This window comes from Callospermophilus lateralis, chromosome 2 (assembly GCF_048772815.1).
Source record: "Callospermophilus lateralis isolate mCalLat2 chromosome 2, mCalLat2.hap1, whole genome shotgun sequence".
Classification (NCBI taxonomy): Eukaryota; Metazoa; Chordata; class Mammalia; order Rodentia; family Sciuridae; genus Callospermophilus; species Callospermophilus lateralis.
Genome location: NC_135306.1, coordinates 182,048,908 through 182,069,269, shown reverse-complemented (window position 1 = coordinate 182,069,269; position 20,362 = coordinate 182,048,908). Strand labels below are relative to the sequence as shown.

The 20,362-nt window shown below is 36.5% G+C and overlaps 1 protein-coding gene across 1 annotated transcript in view; it reads right to left on the bottom strand.

Annotated features, from left to right (window-relative positions):
• Pdhx (pyruvate dehydrogenase complex component X) overlaps nucleotides 1-20,181 on the bottom strand; it is a 69,744-nt gene extending 49,563 nt beyond the window's left edge. The window contains exon 1 of the mRNA XM_076847042.2: nucleotides 19,960-20,181. Within this exon, the coding sequence (XP_076703157.1) occupies nucleotides 19,960-20,119 (160 nt within the window). The 5' untranslated portion in view covers nucleotides 20,120-20,181. The remainder of the gene's footprint in view (nucleotides 1-19,959) is intronic.
• Nucleotides 20,182-20,362: the final 181 nt, after the last annotated feature.

The following is a 20,362-nucleotide window of genomic DNA, read 5'->3' as shown; positions in this document are numbered from 1 at the left end:
AAAGATGTTGTGTCCGCTGAAAACTAAAAAATAAATTAAAAAAAAAATTCTCTCTCTCTCAAAAAAAAAAAGAAAGAAAAAGAGAAAGACAGATCCATAGTCTCACCTCTCCCTGTTTCCATCATCAGGGTTCATTTGGTGTGAGGCAACAATCCATATGTTTGCTCTGTATACACAAACTCTCTCCCTCAAACAAAAAGCCAAACTTTAAATACGGGGTTGTACTGGAAAGTCCAACTGTGGAAGGCCTCAGCTCTGCATCACATTCTCTAATCCAGCCTATCAGCAACTCCACCCACCCACTTGATCCTCATACATCTGACTCCTTTCCTCTCTTACATTTGGTACCAAATTCTAAGACAGCTAGAATTATCACTTTTAATGGCCCCAAAATGATAGAGCCCAAACTAAATTCAAAGTGAGCATGACCATTTCACCAATATGAAGACCACAGTTCAGATTAAGGGAGCTGAATCTGTCCGCCTAGCTCTCTAGGCTGTCCTTTATTAGACTGTGTTACTTTGTTTCTCATGTTCCTTACAAATACTGATCATCAGTTGATTGCTGATTATTTATAGGGCTGGTGATGTAGCTCAGCTGTAATGCATTCTTAGGTTTAATCCCCAGCACACATACAGTTATTTTGGAAAGGACTGCGGAATACTGACCATCAAACTCCTGTCACTTATGACTCTCAATAATTATTGTTGCAAGTTGAATTTAATTCCCAAGCTACCTCTAATTGAAAGACAAATTACAGAGTATAGCTTTCTAAATTTTTGCACTTTTTCTAGTAAAATAAGTCCATAAACAGGCACATTCAGACATTACACAGGTAGAAAACAATGCAAAGTACTATGCCCAACCTTAATGCATGGAATCTATAAAACAGTGTAATGCTAAATTCTTGAATGAACTACAATCAGGGAAGTACACTTGGGAAAAACACTCACACAGATCAAATCCAAATCACAACAATCCTACACTTGAAAATGAAAGAATTTTAAAGTGCTAAAGCTTAATACATTAAACATATTTGGAAATAATAAACTGAACTTTCTAATCTCCTAGATTATTTTGTCTGCTGCCTTTTCTTTTTTCTTTTTTTAACATGGCTTGATGAAAAAAACATTTGCCTAAAAAATGTAGAGCCAACTCAACCTTCAGCATTTGTTTTTTTAAGCTGGTAATGACAAATGTGCTTTTTGTTTAAAAAAAAAAAAATAAAAAGCCAGATAGGTGGCTTTAATCATGCCTGTAATCCCAGTGGCTGAGGAGGAGGATCATGAGTTCAAAGCCAGCCTCAGCAATGGCAAGGTTCTTTTAGCCATTTAGTGAGACCCTGTCTCTAAATAAAATACAAAACAAGACTGGGGATGTGGCTCAGTGGTCCATCGCCCCTGAGTTCAATCCTCGGTACTCAAAAAAAAAAAAAAAAAAAAAAGGGCAAAACCCCTTAACTTCTAAACAGCATCATGGTAAGAAGCACAACTTAAAAAAAAAGAATCCCAATGTGCTGACTCTATCAACAAGTTTAAGCCTGGCATTATGAGACTGAATATTTCATATATATATATATGAATCCATCAAATAAAGTTCCACTTCGAGGCACAAAATAAATGGACCTCAATAATTCTACATTCAGATTCCAATTTATGACAAATACTAAATCAATTCTCTCAAAACAAAGTCTCTCTTCAATATTTTTATACTTTGGTTCAGTTGCCATGATAAAATTCAAATTTATTTTATGATTCTCTCTCCTATGATAATTTCTCACCTAGAGACCTTCATATTTGCATTATTCCTGACATTAAGGACTATTTTATGAAATGTCTGCATTAAGTACTTTTTTCCAAAGCACAACATCAAGCACCTCAAACACTTTCATGTTTTAAAATTTAAAAAAAAAATCATTTTTCAGTCACCCTTCATGGATGAAATGAAATTGCTTCTCTGAATAATGATAATAAAATATAAAAATTCTGTAATAGATCACTATCCTTATTCTGCAATGAAGGTGACATAAATGGAAGAAAGATTTTGACATCTCCATTATTCAGTACCATCTCTTGATTGATTATACTGGCTTATTATGGAATAAAAAGTGTAATATATTCTCTGACTACTCTAACTGATCAATCCTATGACTTTAATGGTAGAAAAACATTTCAAAATAAAAGCATTAATTTATTAGTAAGAGTCCATATTTCATTCTAGTTCCTTCTTTGGACTGAAATATTACATATATTTTCTAAATGTATTTTTCTGATGGGAAAGTAATTACATAATATCAGCTTTCAGTGTCAAGGTTGCACATAATTAATATCTACCCTTTAGGTTGCTGTCAACTGTCTTAAGATAGTGGAGGCTTTTCTAGACTCCCATGGAATAGAAATACCCTACACATACATTATTTAATTTTCATTAGAAATTAATGATAGCCCCCTCTTCATTTCAGTAAGCAGTACATTCCACCATTATTCTGTTAAATTACAGAAGAATTGAAATGTGCACCCATTATATTTCCTACTAATACCAACTGGCACAACTACAGGTAAGAAAAAAGGAAATGTGATCTTTCTAAACTGGTTATATAGGGTTTTTTTTTTTTTTTAATAGAACTTAAAAATGCTTGAAAATTAGAATCTAATCCATTTGTAGTAATTTATTGTTCTGTTCTTTTCTACAAAACTATCAAATGATGCCTAATTTTCTTATAAAGTCTGCCATTCTGTAACACTTATAAAACATTAAAAATTCATAAGATGACTCTGGTAATGTATATTTCCAGCAATTTAAATTCACATATACTGATTTTAAAAGCAAATATCTCACAAATCATCATAACTATCTTTATCTCTTAATGTTTTTTGCCTCAACAGAATGACACAATAAATTAAACAGCTTAGTTTACTGCTGCTTTCCCTGCCATGTCAACCACATGATCAATCTATCAATCACTGAATTTTATAGAAGCTTCTCTAAGCAATTTTTGTTTCTTTGAATTTCTTCTTCCAATTTTTCTACAGCATATTTCTAACATTGATTTCAAATATTGTACACTGACCTAATTCTAACTTATTAGTAGTTCTTTTGTACTAAAAATAAAACTCATATTCCAACAAAATCAATTATACTAAATATCTTAAGCCAATGATATACAAGAATTGTAAAAGGCATCTGGATTAAAAAAGAATATATGCAAACTCTTAAAATATAAACACAGAACAAATTGCTTTGTGGTTAATGGGAAGCAGATCTAAGCTCCATTACTTTGACTAAAGTAATTAAGGAAACTCAGCAGTTTACATATGGTACATTTTAGAGTCATGCTCTGGTCCATTTATGGGGCTATAACCTAAGCACACAAAAACTGTGAAATAGATAAGACCAAATGAAGAAGTAAATTACCCAGTAGTTTCTTAGTGTGGTTCCCTGTCCCTAACATTAATTTGCTTCTTCTTTAATAGGCAGAGAGATCACTCATTTAATTACTTTTCATTCCAATGCAAGAACTTACTGAATAAATTGAACCTTTAAAATTGCTGTTTAAATAAAACAATTCTGCCATCTGCAGGCTGAATGAAATAAAGCAGAATGAAGAGCAGGCAATTTAAAAATCAGCACCAGGGCACAGAATATTAAAAGTGTATCTTTGAATAAAGATAGCTGTGGCATTTTTTTAAATGAGTGCTTATCACTTAAGTTTTATAAGTTTTCTGTGTTCAAAGTTATTATCAAAGTGCTTTTCACTTAAGTTTTGTAAGTTTTCTGTGTTCAAAGTTATTTTGATGTGGGTAGTGGTCTAAAAATAGACAAAATATCTATGGCACACAACAGAAATTAATGTACAACAGTTTGTGTGAAAATAGCATTTAGAGGTCTTGACTAGCATGCGAACAAACAGATAAAGGTAACCTACCAACAGAATATAAGGCATAATCCAATTTCTATCTGGCCAGCTTGCACATACACAAAGATTAAAAGGACATACTCCAAAATGACAGCAGTAGTTACCTCTAGCTAATTGGTATTATTATAGTTATTTATATTTGTTTCTTCTATACAAAGTTTATCCAATTTCACTTCCTCTTAACTAAATATAAAAGTGTTTTTTTAGTTTTTGTTATTTTTAAACAGAAACCATCAAGGACATGAAGTGGGAACAATGGCACAGAACTTTGAAAATAAAAAAGTAAACAACTAAGTAGTAACTAACTAAAGGGATCCTAGAAAGCTGAATCCTATGCCAGAGAGGATGGGTGAACACTGAGAAGCAGTTAGTGTCTGGGTACCTTGGTCCAGTACTTAGGTAACAACTCCACCCTCATTCAATACAAGACTGGAGGTTGTTCTCTCTGGAAGACTAACAAGAAGACCTTCGTACAGAGGTTTTTTAATCTATATAGCCGCAGACAAATAAAAACTACAAAATTAACTAAAAAATGAGCTGATATGACTAACATAACAGAAAATTCTCTGTAGATACTATTAGGTGGTATAAGATAGTTACACAGAAAACCAAACAACTTTAAAAGGCAATAATTACCACAGATAAAGACAAACCAAAAGTAACAAGCAAAATATGGGACAATATCAGACAATCCTCAGGAGTGCACAATATTTGTTTAGTATTGATAATAAATATAAATTTAGCCAAGAATTACAAAATAACTACATGGAGAAGGGAAAACAGGATAGCACTGACCAAATGTCACCCACAGATAATGTCTGAAACACAGACGTGAGCAAATGCCAGAAGAAATTGAGGCAGAGACTAATCATATGGTTATAAACCTTTTAGAATTAGTTCACTACTTAAATTCTATGCATGTATTACTGTGCTAATAAAATATTTAATAAACATTTAACTTTCCCAACCTAAACTTGAAACTGCCTTTTTATTTTCTCCTGTACCCAGCCTTGTCCTTATGGCTGATGTTCACTCACTCTTAATTTCTATTCTAACTGCATTTCATATTTGAAAAGCAAACTATCATTAGAATCACTAGCAAATATTCGACTTTAGATTCAGTTATACTATCCACAACCAGAGCTCAAAGCCAAAGTAATCATTCGACAAATGTCTACAACACGTCTATTATCTTAGCCTAGACCTAGACATAATCAGTTTCAAAAGGATTATAATTTAGATGGGAAGATAAATACATAAGTACTTGACAGTATAAATAAAAGTGCCATGAGACCATAGAAGAATTAAGAGCTGAGATTCTAGCTTATCAAGAAACAAACAAAACCTGGACTAGTTCTACTTATTAATTATTAGGATGGGTACAGTAACAAAACAAAACAAAACAAAAACAGAGAAAGAATGTTTGTGAGGACATGAAGAAATTAGAACCCTATGCACTGTTGGTATAAATGTAAAATGGTGTACTCACTGTGGAAAATAATAGAGCAATTTCTCAAAAAAATTATACAAAGGATTATTATGTGATGCCGCAATTGTACTTCTAGGTATATACCCGCCCAAATTGAAATCATGGACTGGAACAGATACTTGCATACCCTTGTTCATAACAGTGTTATTCACAAAAGCCAAAAGATTGAAACAACTCTGATGTACACCAGGATAAAAATGTTGGCAATATGACTGACCCATAAAAATGAAAATGAAATACCTGCCATTATAAAATGTCAGACGTGAAAGTTCAAATATTGTATGACCCCACATTCAATATTTCTACAAGGTACGTAGAATTAAGCAAACTCAGAGACAGAATAGGTGCTGCCATGTACTGAAGAAGGGAACTGGAGATTATGGTTTAATGGGCAGAGTTTTAGTATAAAACGATGAAAGAGTTCTGTGATGGCTGCACAATGATATAAACACCAGGGAAATGGTATACTTAAAAATGGTTAAAATGATGTAATTTATATTTTTTACCATGATATAAAATTAACTTTTAAAAAATCTGTGCTAGGCAAACAGAACAAGGGAAGAAGAAGAGCAGACATTCCAGGTATTAGAAGCATTTCTATGCAAAGAAATAGGTGGCAATTGTTACTTAGCTTTGCTGAGGAATACAATATAATATAAATAAAGGGTGGGCCATGTAAGGAAGACAAGAATGTTGGGACTACTTTACAGTCATCTATAGTACCTTCTAGCATATATGACCTTAAGGTATTCTATTAACCTAATTATTTTTGGTATTATTTAAATAAAAATGAGAAGCCAGGAAAAAAAATTTTGAGCAAGTAAACAACGAAAACTGGACTTATTTGCAATTCCATATATATGGTTAATATTCCCAAATTATAAACTACAAAAAATACATATATACAAAAATATGTATATATAAGTATGTATGTATACACCCACACACACACACACACACACACACACACATTCATAAAACTAAAACCCATTAAACCCTGCACATTGTTCTGAGATGGTCACAATTATAAATCCTGCAGAGGAACTAAATTAACAAACTTTCAGATTTTAAGTAAAAAATAAAGATACCCAGATGTGCTGCCTGTTTTCACTCATGCAGGTCATTTGACATGAGACTAAAAAGGCATGTAGGGTGCACATATTAAGGTCTAACACATTTTGCCCCATCATCTCATAAATGGAACACCTATAAAATCTTAAACTGAGCAACAAAATATGACATTTATGGTAACTCCAAAACAACTATTCTGCTTTCAAATGTCTTTTATGAGACTAGGTGAATAATTAGTGTTTGAAAATATTTTTAAAATGTATTCTGAAAAAGTTGGAGTAGTGTTCTTTGAAGACGGAGAGAAGAGCCAAGATTCAAGCAATGCAGTTGTCCTCTGGAAGCTAGAAATGGCAAGGGAATAGATTCTCTCCCACAGCACCTCTAAAAGGAATATTTCCCTGCCAGGGTCTTAATTTTAGGTCTTCTGGCCTCCACTACCACCAAGATATTAAACCTATGTTGTTTTCAATCACTCAATTTGTAGTGCTTTATTACAGCTTCAACAAGAAAGTAATATACATGTCTTATGAAAAAATTATATCATCAGCTGGCAGTCTGAAAGGGCGGGGAAACAGCTCAATGAGCATCTCCAATGAGCATCATCGCAGAGGAACCAATCAGCTAGATGTTGCTGGAGCCACTGTGAGTCAATCATCAGCCGGCAGTCTGGTAATGTTTTGCTGATCAGTTCTATTTTTTTGACTATAGAGTTTTTAAACATTGCAATGGAGATTTCACCTGTAAAAAGTTATAAGGCCTTTACTATTATGTTATGTGTTGTATGTATTATATTATGTGTGCACACTTGTGTTTTGTGTTATATGTTTGAATGTACGTATGTGTATATATCATATATGATGAACGCTCATGAAAAAATGGATCCAAATATTTTTTTTTATTCACGTGATTTAAATGGTTTAAATTGGGTAAACAACTATTGAGGATTGTTTTAATATGTGAACAAAAAAGGAGGTTAACATATCTGTTTGTTTACTTTCACCTTTCCTTTTCATTATATTTAATAATTCTCTTAAAGATAATGTAAATTATTAAGAAAATTGTTTTCTTTTAGTGCCTTCTGAAATGTTACATAATTTTTTCTTTAGCCATTATTGCCAGAATTCCTATCTTCATCCCAGTGCATGAAGACAAAGATAAAACCAATCTACAGCTTCTGCAATAGCCATCACTGAACTGCTTACAGAACTTGCCTGGACCATGTATCACTTGTATGCATTGTGAACTCACCTGTATGCATTGTGAACTATCTGTTAGTGCAGCGACTTGTGGTAGTGTTGGGGTATTTTTGCTGATGATGTCATCGGTGATACAATTTTTCCAAAAGGAGCCGTCAATTGGCTTGGTGTATCTTCCTCCCTTCTGCTTCGCATGATCGTTCAGCTAAAATTTGGGGGCCAACAGAGGTGAAGCAAAGAACCTCACCCCCCTGCTGGTACAAAGACCTCTACACAGGTGTGGCTGTATACTGGACCGGTAGTCAGTGACGGGTAAGATCCAATTACAATGGTACCAACCTAAGACAGGAGGCTGACTCCTTGAGGTCAGCTCATCCGATAATGGGTAAGGACCATATGTACTATTGGACAACCTAAGGCAGGCATGGTCCCTAAGCCACATGCTTGTTGTTTAAACAGAGAGGGGGAGATGTTGAGAGCCACAGCCGAAGGGGCCCCAGCAAACTTCCAGCTGCCAGCAAACTTCCAGACTGCCGGCTGATGATTGGCTCACAGCAGCCCCAGCAACATCTAGCTGATTGGCTCCTCTGCGGTGATGCTCATTGGGCTGTTTCCCTGCCCTTTGAGACCATGGAGCTGCTCATTGGGGGACTTTTTTGGCTCCGCCCATGCGACCCAGCCAATCGGCCTCAAGAGCAGGAGGATTGTGGGAGGTGGAGAGGCTGGTGGGTGTGAGAGAGGCTTGTGGGAAGCCGGTGGTAGCAGTTGGGCTCTGAGGGTTTTTTCCTGAGGAGCTGTTTTGTTTGACGTGTGTGGTTCTAAAAATAAAGTTAGTTTCTTTTGACAAGTGGCTCCTGAATTGCGCCCAGCCAGACTGCAGCATTATATTGCATTTTATCAGTTACCTATGATTAAAGCTGTAAGATAACTGAAAAAGCAATGTGTGATATAGACTGTGTCCTCCTCAAATTCCTATGTTGAGGCCTTATTGCCCAGTGTGACTGTATTTAAAGATGGGTTTTCTAAGGAATTGATTTTAAATGAGATCACATGAGGCCTGATGCAATAGGATTAACGTCCTTGTCAAAGTAGACAGTAGGCCACTCATTTTATGCTCACGAGCACACAGTGTTTCTCCCCTTCTCCCCTTCGCATACAAGCACTGAGGAAAAGTCACGTAAGGATACAGAAGATGGCCATCTCTAAGCCAGGAGGATAGCCTTCACTGGAAATAAAATCAGCCAGAACTTTGGTCTTGGACTTAAAACCTCCAGAACTGTGAATAAATAAATTTAGTTTAAACCAAAAAAAAGATTATTGTGAAAATGGCAAACTTTGCTGTGAAAGTTATTTCTACTATATGTTCAACTGAACAAAATAGTACATGTATGACTGACATGTAATATAAAATGCATAAACAATTTTCTACAACTAGGAAGTCATGTTAAGAGAATACACTGTAATTCAAATTACCTGTGGCGGAAAAGAGCTGTCCCCACACAGGACAATGGAATAGTGTATGCTGCACAATCATTGCAGTGCAGTGTACTGTACTGCTGCCTGACAAACTCTATGTTGCTAGTTGTCACTATTTGTGGACAAGTTGTGACTTTTTTTTTCATACTTTTCCTAAATAGTCATTGCACTTATTGTTGTGACATTTTTTATAAGAGGAAAATCAACAAGATTTGGTTATAAATTCTATGCACTGTGTGAAATGTCAAGATTTTGCAATAACTGATACATATTGTCGAAAAGAGGTGCTCAAGAAGGATTTTTTTTTTTGGGGGGGGAGTAAGGTATTTCTACTAATGGATGAAGTGACAGAGAATAAACAAACTCTGTTTATTCAACAATCTCTTCACTGGTAATGACTTGTTGATACACGTGAAATTTTGGATTCCAAGGTACAAGCACCAAGAGGGAAAAGAAACTAAACAGGTATCTTATGAAACTCACAAGATCTGATGTAAAAACAAGAGAATCATTTGATGATTAAATAAATAGAAAATATATATATACACGTATGTGTATATATATGTGTGTATATATATATATATATATATATATATATATATATATATATATATCTACATACACATTTATGTCTAAACCAAAAGCATTAGGTAGCTATAATAATGTCAGTGGTTGTGTGGATGAACACAATTGGTTGGTTTCCTAATACTACATTTGTTAGAAAATAATATTAAATAAAAAATGATATTGGCTTTTGTTCATCTGAATAATTGATGTTTACCATATACATAGGAATTACTCACAAAATTTGTGAAGACAAGATCATTTGCTGGATTTCAAAACAGACACCTGCTCAGCATAGCTAAAATGATGCAAGGAGAAACTGAGGAAGAGAGCATATTAGTACATATACAGTCCAAACTATCAGATTTGATGTGAAAAGCCATATTATTTTCAAATGGCAAAAACAGTGATGTCTAAACAAGTCCCATCATGTGAAATCGACAACATATTGTCAAAAATGTAATATAACAATGTCTGAAGTGGTTTGATCCTTTCCACCAAAAATAACGATTGAATGGATCATGCAAGTCACTTATTTGTATATGGTGTAATGTATGAAAGGACACCCTATTTGCTCAGTCGGTGTCCCATTTACAGAATGGCTTATATATACGTAAAAAGATACACTGTCTGAGGGTCCTATTTATAGGATAACCTGTATTTTCATTCTTAACAATAATAAAGGATATATAAGTTCTAGATTATAATTTACAACTTATTTTAAAGTACCTGTAACAATTTTGTTGATCTATTCTCAGAATTGAAAACTTGGGACTAATGAGTTAAAGCCAGAAAGTAGCATCCTCTGATATACATTTCTGGAAGATTATTTTATGACACAGGAGTAGAGAGGAGTAGAAAGGCTAATGATGAGACCTGCTTTTTCATTTGTTCATTTATTTATTTAGCAAATATTTCTAATTAGCCAGAAGCTAATTAGGTATTCTTTTTTTTTTAAATATTTATTATTTAGTTTTCGGCAGACACAACATCTTTGTTTTGTATGTGGTGCTGAGGATTGAACCCGGGCCGAAGGCATGCCAGGCAAGTGCTCCACATCCCCAGCCCTAATTAGGTATTCTTCTAGTGTTAAATACATCAAAGTGAATAGAAACAGATAAAAATCCCTATTTTCATGAAGCTTTCATTCTGAAATAGAGGGAGAAGAAATAAAACTTCTAAATAGTGATATAAACTAAAAAACTAAATAATGGTATGGAGACAACACGACAGGGGAGGAACTATTTTGTTAGTTGATCACAGAAGTTCTCTTCAAAAGGGTGTGTTAGCTTCTCATCACTAGGACCAAAATACCTAAAAAGATCAACTTAGAGGAGAAGTTATTTTGGGCTCACAGTTTTCAGAGGTTCAGCCCATTATGGCAGAAGGGTATATAGGAGAGGAAAGTTGCTCAGTTCACGGCAGCCAGGAAGAAGAGAGTGAGCGAGCAAGCAAGGAGCCAGGGAAAAGATAGAGTCCAAGGCCACATGCCCAGTGACCTACTTCTTCCAGTTACCACCTCGTAGTCCATTTCAATTATTACAATCAAATGAATTCATCTACTTACAGTTCTGATAATTCAATCTCTTCACCTGTGAACATTACCACGTTGCCTAATACACAAAATCTTTAGGGGATATTTTTAGATCCAAACCTTAAGGGTAAACTGAGCTGGATGGAGGAAGCCATGCATATATCTAATGAAAAATCCTCTGAACGTGGATAATAGCAAGCACAAAGAATGAGGAGAAAGTGCTTGCCATGTCCAAAACATCCCAAGCAAGTCAGTCAGTCGCCGGAGTGGAAGTGAGTGAGGAGGGGCAAGGGAAAAGGTAAGATTTGGGGTGGGGGGGGGCATTCACTTCCCTGGCCTTGTAAATCATGATAAGGAATTCCAATTTTCTTCTGAGGAAAATGGGAAGCTCTTGGAAAGTATTCAGCAGAAAACTGACAAGATCTGACTTCCAATTTAATAGCAGCACTGTGAAAGTTGTGCTTGTGGGGAAGACCTCCCTGGGGAAGAATCTGTGTGCCCTTCAGTGAAGTATGCAGCCAGCCCCAGGTGACCCCACAGGAGGGAAAGAGTCTGGGAAGAAAGTCCTGACCAAATTCCTGTCTCCCTTCATTCTCCTTCCTGTGCTGCCCACTAACAGAACCCAAGTGAAAGCCAAGTGAAAGAAAGCCAGGTGATATAGGCCACAAGGTAGTGTGGGGAAGGGCAAATGAAGACATCCATCCCTACCTGAATCATCCCCATCAGTCACGACACTTTGTTTCCTCAGTTTGAGCACTTAGACTGTCAGGCATTGTATTGTGCGTCTTTGTGGTAGACTATACTGGGGCAAAAATGGTAGTGAGGACACATACTGGACCGCTGCTTGCAATCTAGATTGGTGATGGTGACTGCATGGATCAATGGCTGATAGGAGCAGTAGAGTTGGGAATGTTCAGATTACATTTAAAAGGTAAAACCAATGGAATTAATGATAGACCGGATGTGGAATATGAAAGTAAGGAGTAAAAAATGACTCTTTTTAGGAGCACAAATGAAAAGAACAAAATGCAAAATTAGATGTCATGGCTCCAAATGAAAAATATTTCTTCCTATAAAAATTGCCCAAGAAGCGTTGTAAACTACAAACTTACTTCTTATTCAACTATATAAATGAAAAACAAAACAAAAATCATTAAAAGTCAGTCTAAAAGATTCTGAGGTAGAGTACCAAACTGGCACACATCAGTCTCCAGCACCACAAAAAAACAAAATAAAATAAAATAATAAAATATATCGTGCAAGTCACTAGCCTACAGGCACAATCCAGAGAAATGACTTGATTTTTCCAAATGTAGAAATCATACTTGATCTCTTCCCTTCTCTTAGCATGAGAACTACCTCCACACACTCACCCACCCACACACCCACACTACAGTGCTTGACAGTTTAAGTGCTCAAACTGAGGTAGAAATAAAGTATCACGACTGATGGGAATGAGTCAGCTGGGGGTGGGTGGCTTCCATTTGCCCTTCCCCTCACTACTCTAACTCCTGGCTTCCTAGCATTCTGCTTTCAACTTGTGTTGCCAATGGGCATGGCAGGCAGAAGGAAGGGAGAGAGGAGTCTGGTCAGAACACTTCTTCCCTGGCTCCCTTTCTCCTGTGGGGTCACTGGAGATGGCTGCAACCTCCATTGCAAGGCACATAGCTTGCCTCCCTGTGGAGGGCCTCCTAGCAGGCTCACTCCTTTCCAGTTCTGGTGACTGCCCCCTTCCCATGTCCCTTGAAGTCTCCTGGTAGTGGTGATAGTACCTTCTTCCAAATAGCTCCATAGTATAAGCACTGTCTTTTACAGCCTGCATTCACAAAACTGGTCACTTATTAAATTCTCCACAAATTAATATTTTGAGACTTTTTCCTGCCTAGATTCCCTAGATTTCATGGAAAGAATTGGGAGGGTGGCAGCTAAATGAGAAAGATGTCAAACCATAAGGAGGGTCAGTCCATTTAAAAGTACAGTGCAAGCATAAGAAAGGACAAAGCAGCACAGATGTTTTGGGAAAGGTGAATGGTCTGATAAAGCCTAAATGCACAAGTAAAATTAACCCACATCCAGATCTGAAGAAAGAGTTCCATATTGCTGGTTTTGTTGTAGTCACATGTATACATGTATCCACTACTTACGTTGAAACCTCTATATTAAAACACAACTTCCTTGTTCTTAAATACATTAAATATTCTTGTAAAGTAGCACAACTAATGCCAGAATGTTTATGGATATAGGCTGGAAATGAGGTAGTATATTATGGCTAATTTATATGGGATATGAGTCCCTTGGAATCATAAAAATTTGCATGTAAGCATTTTTCTGAGGAAGTGGTATAAGTTTTTGAAATCGGTTTTCAAGTAGATTTGTGCCTCTCTAAAAACCAGTGCTAGCAAACTGTCCTGAATGATACATTTGTCAATCCCAATTCTTCCCTAGAAATATTTCATATAATAAAGAAAGGTCTTTATACAGTTAAAGAAATGTACCAAGTAGATCACTACCTATAGTAAATATACTGCCTACAAAAAAAAGAGAAAAAAAATGACCATACACATAATTTGTTAGAGACTGTTGAGATTATATATATATACACATATATATGTGTATATATACACACACACACACACACACACACACACACACATATATATTTGTACATTTTCATGTTGTATTCACTGGCACATTTAAAAGGGGACTGACTGGAATTATTTGCAGTATATTGCTAGTATCTATTTCCTCTGAATGAAGAGGTTTCAGTTTGCAGAACAGGTCTTCTTGGTTCTAAACCATATTAAAATTACACATGAACTCCTGTTTATTTTGCAATTCTAGAACAAAGGCAAAAAGAAAGTATCACACCACTTAATCTAGGAAAGATCTATGCAAATGTGATAATTGGGGGCATTGACACATTATAAAAAGCAAAGAAAGCTCATGATAACAATAAAAAGGCACATTAAGAGTATACCATCTTAGAAACTAAGACAGTAAGAAGTTACATATTTTTTTTCTCTTTAATAGTCCTGCTATCTTACACAGCCTAGAATTTTAGTACTTTAAATTGTGTTAAAACAAGAGTAGCATGACAACCATTATTGTGGTTATTATTAAAAATACATCTCACTTCATAAAACAAAAAAGCAGAAATGTTCACTTGTAAAATATATATAGTCAATAAAACTCCAGCATGCTGACGCTGTTCTGCTGGGATCTATAACAAGTCATTTGATATTAGGGCTGACTGTGTTTTAGGTAACAGGCTTTGGTGTCCAGCAGATGTAGTTGAAGCTGGAACTATACCCCCAGAGCACAGCATTAGCTGTGAACAGAAAATGAGTTAATTCATGTAAAGTGCTTACAGGGGTGCATGGTACAAAGTAAGTTCTCAAAACACACTATTTATTATTCTAAAACCCACTCCCTCCAACTTCTTTCTTGCTGCCAGAGGCCCACTTTTACTCAGCTATCTGTTTTTCTTGTGACCAAGTGCTCAAGGTTAGTGACTCCATCACCCAACTCCTACATTAACCAAAGCCAATCCATTTATCCCATCAGTAAAGTCAAGTTAGCAACTGGCTTAGGAAAGAGAACATGATCTAATTCTAGTCTATACAATAAGGGAATTCTGTTGCCTTACCACATAAAGATACTTCCTAGTTTTGTAAGAGGGATCTAAGAAGAAAGACTCTATTCACTTTTACTAGGCATCATCAAGCACACAATTCCAAAGTAACCATCCATTTACACTATATTTTTAGTCAAATTATTAAAACCTCTTTGAATCTCTACATACCACTACAATTTGATTAACCCTTTTAGTGTTCTTATGATTACAAGTAATGTAAATAAATAAAGCCTGACAAATAGTGAGTATTCAATATGTGACAGCTACTACTAATGCCCCACTTTCACAAACAATGAGATGTTCTAAAGCAAACACGTAGAAAGTATACTTAAGAATCCAGATCTTAGTTTCCCATGTTGCTACTTCTACTCATTTAACCTCCTTTACTCTTTGCCTACTTTCCTTGGAAGCCCATATATCGCAACCACTGAGTGGCCTATAACTACTTTGTTTGGATGATTTTACTTGGTAGTTACTCAGCCTAAAATAAACAACTACTACATGGTGGTCTTATTTCATCAGACTGTAATAGCAGAGATGCCAGTCACTGATTCACAACTCATACTTCCTTCTTAAGATAGTGTCCAAACTTCAGCCTTTGAAAGAAAGCTCTTGAGTGTTCCATGCCACAACAAACCTATACTAGGTTGATCAGCCTCTTTTTTCAAAAAAATTTGGAATCAGATCACAAAACTGAAAGAGCATGGAAAAAAAAAAAGGACTGACTCAGCATTAAGGCAAGGCAAGATGACATCATGAAGGAAGAAAACTGAATAAGTAGACTGGCAAGACTGCAGAGAAAAGCAAAGTACCCAAGAGAAACAAACAGTAGGAGCCCTAGAAGACATAGATGGAACTGTAATGGTTCCCCCCATGTGACCTGCATCATTTCATATTTGTGGTGTTGTATCCCTTCAATAAATCCCACTTTCACTTCAGCTGTTCTGTTTTTGTTTCCACAGTTAAATGAGAATTTGAGAAAGACTATCAATCTCATCAGTATTAGTCTTAAAAGAGCATCCATGTTCTGGCAGAAATACCACACCAGCAATTTTGTTATCAAAGAAAAGATGTTGTCTCCTTGTTATAGAAGGTGCTGTCAAAAACAGGTGCCTAGAGTAAACAGGTAGGTGAGAGATGGATCTGGCACCTTTAGGTTTTATTCTTCTTCTTTAGACATGTTTATTTTCATATTAACTGGATAAAATTTTTCCTTCTTCAAAAACACATTCATTTGCTCTCTCCCATTTTTCTTGGATTACCTTTTATTTTCTGCGTTCCACAAAGATGAGAGTATGTCTTAGTCCACTTCTCTTACTATCTCACAATACCTGAGACTTAGTAATTTATAAAGAACAGAGATTTATTTAGCTCAAGGTTTGGAGACTGGGAGTCCAAAAGCATAGTGCCAGTATCTGGTGCCTTCCTGTTCATTTATAACGCCCAAATAAAGCATTAAAACTTTGAATTACAAGCATCACATGGCAAGGCAGAATAAATATGATGCATAAGCTTGGATTTATCTTTCTCATAAAGGCACTAAGGCCATCATGGGTACCCCACCCTCACAACTTCACCTAATCCTCATTACTTCCCAAAGGCTCCACCCCTATTATATCATTAAATATGAATTTGGGGATTAAGTTTCCAAAACAAATCTGGAAGGGCATATTCAAATCATAGCAGGATACATGAAAAGGAAGACTAGAGGTGATGGTACATATCAAGGGACATTCAGCCTTGCTGACTAAGAGGTTATAGAGGAGGGTGGTAATGGTAAAGTAGGAAGACATTTTCTACAAAAACAAAACAAAACAAAAAAATCATTACTGAGTCTCCGGCAACTATCACCATTATAAGGTCTAACCTGAAATTTACAAGAGAAGACAACAATCTAGATTTTTATGTAAAGTCTCCTAGTTGTAAAATGTTAATAAATTAATTTTCTTCTACAATAAAGTGGGTCAGCTCACTGGCTGTTGAATTACAATTCTATTGTAATTCAGCATCATTTAAAACTTCCTATATTTCTAGCTTCCCTAAATTATGTTTAACATCTATAATATGCAAAGCCTTCGACTATGTATTAGGCAAATCACTATCAAAGTTGAACCTCATGTATTTTTCTAGTCACATGATTTAAAATTTAATGTTGTTCCTCAGCAACAACTTAAAACAAGTCTTAATTAACATTAAATGCCAAATCACACTACCTACTCTAACAGGAGAGCAACACAAACTCTTCATAGTTCACTACCTAGAGTAGGTTGAAAAACTACTTGCATATGCTGTCAGTTCCTTAAATATCACACTGTGCCCTTCTTCCACAATATACAACTTCCTTATCATCCTGAACTTAACCCTCAGAACTCACTGCACACTACTGAAATCATGTCTTTATTGTTTTTCTCTCCAAGTAGACTATAAATACCTTAAGGATAAGGTCTAAATCCTTGGGACTGTACATCTGGAGCTAAATATTAAAAAAATGGACCATGTGGTAGAACACTGAAAGTATTGTTTAGTAGACCACCTTTTATCCAAGGAGGCTACCATGTACCAGGCACCTAACAGATGCTCATTCCTTTACTCAAATAATATTAGTGAAGTGGTGAATAACATAGATTCATCCTTCTCAATAAACATTTCAGTTAAAAGAATGAAATAAATGAGGGGAGATTTGCTAGACATAAATAAATGTATATATGTCCTCTAGTTCATTAACATTAAAGAAGTACAGCTTAATGCAATTAATTTAGTATTTTTATCCAATCAAATAAGGACAATACCAAATTTACTAGGTTGTTGTGAAAAGTGAATAAAAGGCAGTCATAATTCATAAAAATGCCGCCAAAAAAACATCTTTTAGGGAAACCAAAACTCTAAAAATGCTTCCAAATGACAAATTTTTAAATCTCAGATGTGCAAAAGAGGAAACAGTTCAATAATTATTGCTTAATTTATACAGTTTACAGTTATCCAAATAGTTGTTTAGCTTTATAAATCATAGGGGTTTTTTTGTTTTGTTTTGTTTTTAATCAAACCCTAAAAAAACCTGCCTATATATAAAAACACCATTGCAAATTCATGTTTGCTATGCAAGTATTCATCACAGCAAAACAAAAACTTGTAAATGCTAATATATTAGGAGATATATTTTGGCTCAGTGTTTGGAAAAAAAAAAGTATGCAAATTTTCCAAATAACAGACCAATCTAACAACACAACTTCAAATGTAGAATAAAACTCCCCTCCTCAGAATTAAGGTTGCTAATCAACTGACTTGAAAATGAAGAGATTATGGTGGCTTATCCAGGTAGGCCCTGGAAGAAGGAAAGCAGGAGGGAGTGGCAAGAGAGATGTAATGTGAAAAATAATGGACCAGCCATTGGTGACTTTGAAGATGGAGGAGAGCCATGAGTCAAAGAATCTGAGAGGCCTTAAGAAGCTGAAAAAATCAAGGAAACAATTCTCTCCCAGAGCCTCCAGAAAAGAATAAAGACTCTGCCTGATGTTAGCTTACTGAGATCCATTTTGCATTCTGACCTCCCAAACTATAAGATAATGATTTGTCTGTGGCAGCAGCAACAACAGGAAATTAATTCAGTTTGCCTTGGAATGTAGTACTCTTTCCCTTACAGATGATGTTAGACAACTCTGGTGTTGTTCATGGTGCACCTCTGTTGGGTGGGGGTAGGGGTAAGGGTGGGAGAGTGGTGAGTAGGTAAAACAGTGAAGATACATCAGATAAACACTGCCTAAGTGAAATTGTGAAAGCAGAAGGAATTAAATTGGTTCTAAGGAAAACGTCTAAAACTGCATGCACATTCATGTAACTTCTTTTCTTTGTAGTCTGGAGCATTCAAAGATCTTAAAAAGGATTTTTTATAAGCAAGAGTAAGCACCTTTCTAGATTATTTCCAACACGTGGCTTTTAACATTCCATGATTTTCTAAGGCAGTAAGTAAGTCTCAATCTGTAGACCATCTAACCCCCAAACAAAGCATTAAAACTCACTTAAGGTTGTTAGTAAAATGCAGAGTCCCAAATTCCACCTGAAACAGAATCTCTGAGAGCTGTAGGAAAGCTCAATTCTTTTAACAAACTGAGAGATGGGGGACAGAATAATATACACAATAAAAGAACCACGGCTCTAAGGAATGTTGTACTAAACATTAGAGATTGAAATAAATTGTTTCCATCACCCAATCTTTAAGAACCTCGGTCATTTTGCTGATTATTGTAAGTCGTTATTTTTTTCCGAACCTCAGGCAGCCGAGGTAGACAATTCCACCTAATTTTTTAGATGAAAATTCATTCTGTGGAGTACCAAGAATGATGACTAGTAGGTAATACTATCAAACTAAAAAAACGTTTTTATCTTCCAATACTTCACTCCAAACCCCTATTCCAGACTCCTGGTTTAAGAAAGAATAATGCCTGGCATGCATTTTACATACTGTCCTGCTAAATACTGGAAGACTTATGTTTTTGTGCCAATATCATTACTAGTCAATTTTCTATAATCCACTTAGTTTCCCGTCCTAAATTTTCATTTTTCAAGCGAATGTTTTACTTGAAACATTCTCCTAATCATCCAAAGTTAAATCTTATAAATTACGTATCATCAGGTGGGGCTATAAGACAGGCAGCCAAGACCTCAAATCTCCTAAAAGGGCCAGGCCCTGAGAATGAATAAGAACAGCTAGCAGAGGCCTTAAAATCTAAGCAACCTTACGCAGTTTTTTTCGGTCAGAGATTCTTGACAACAGTAAAGGAATCTGAGATGTGAATAGGAAGGGGTCCTAGAGAAGGACGTTTAAAGCAAACCTCTCTCGGTGCCTCACAAACAGACCAAATTCCAAAGCAAGGTCATAGAGAAGCCATACCAGCCCAGGTGCGGGAGTACAGCTCTCTCAGCTCCCAAGACATCCCTTTGCGGCACGCATTAGACCCAGCCAGCAGACCCCTCTCAGAAGGGGATAAGGCACCTTCATACCCAGACCGAGGTCTTGAAGAAAGAATGCGTTCAGGCCCATTGCTCAGCTCCAGAGAAAATGAGCGAGCCTCGGCCACTTACCCCGCAGCCAGTGAGTGCTGTGAAACCATCTCCAGCTAGCTCCACGGCCGACAGACCACCCGGCAGCGGCCCTGGCCACCCCCATGCTTCGCCGGCCGCCGAGGCCAAGGAGGTAACGAAGAAGCGGAGGGTCACAGCCCAGCTTCCAGGAGGCCGCCATCTTCCAAGCTTTCCCCCCGCCCGCGGCTGCCCGCAGCACGGCCTGATCGCCAGCCTCAGGGCCCTCCCAGGCCCCGCCTTCTCCCGCTGGTCACGCCCCCTCGACGCCCGCCTAGCGAGTGGATCTCGCTGACTAGCCCTCTTAGCCCCGCCTCTAGCCTCGTTGGCCACGCCTCCCGGCCGGGCAGCAACACTAAAGCCTCTCCCAACCAGCGAGGCCCTCCCAGATCCCGCCTCCCTACTT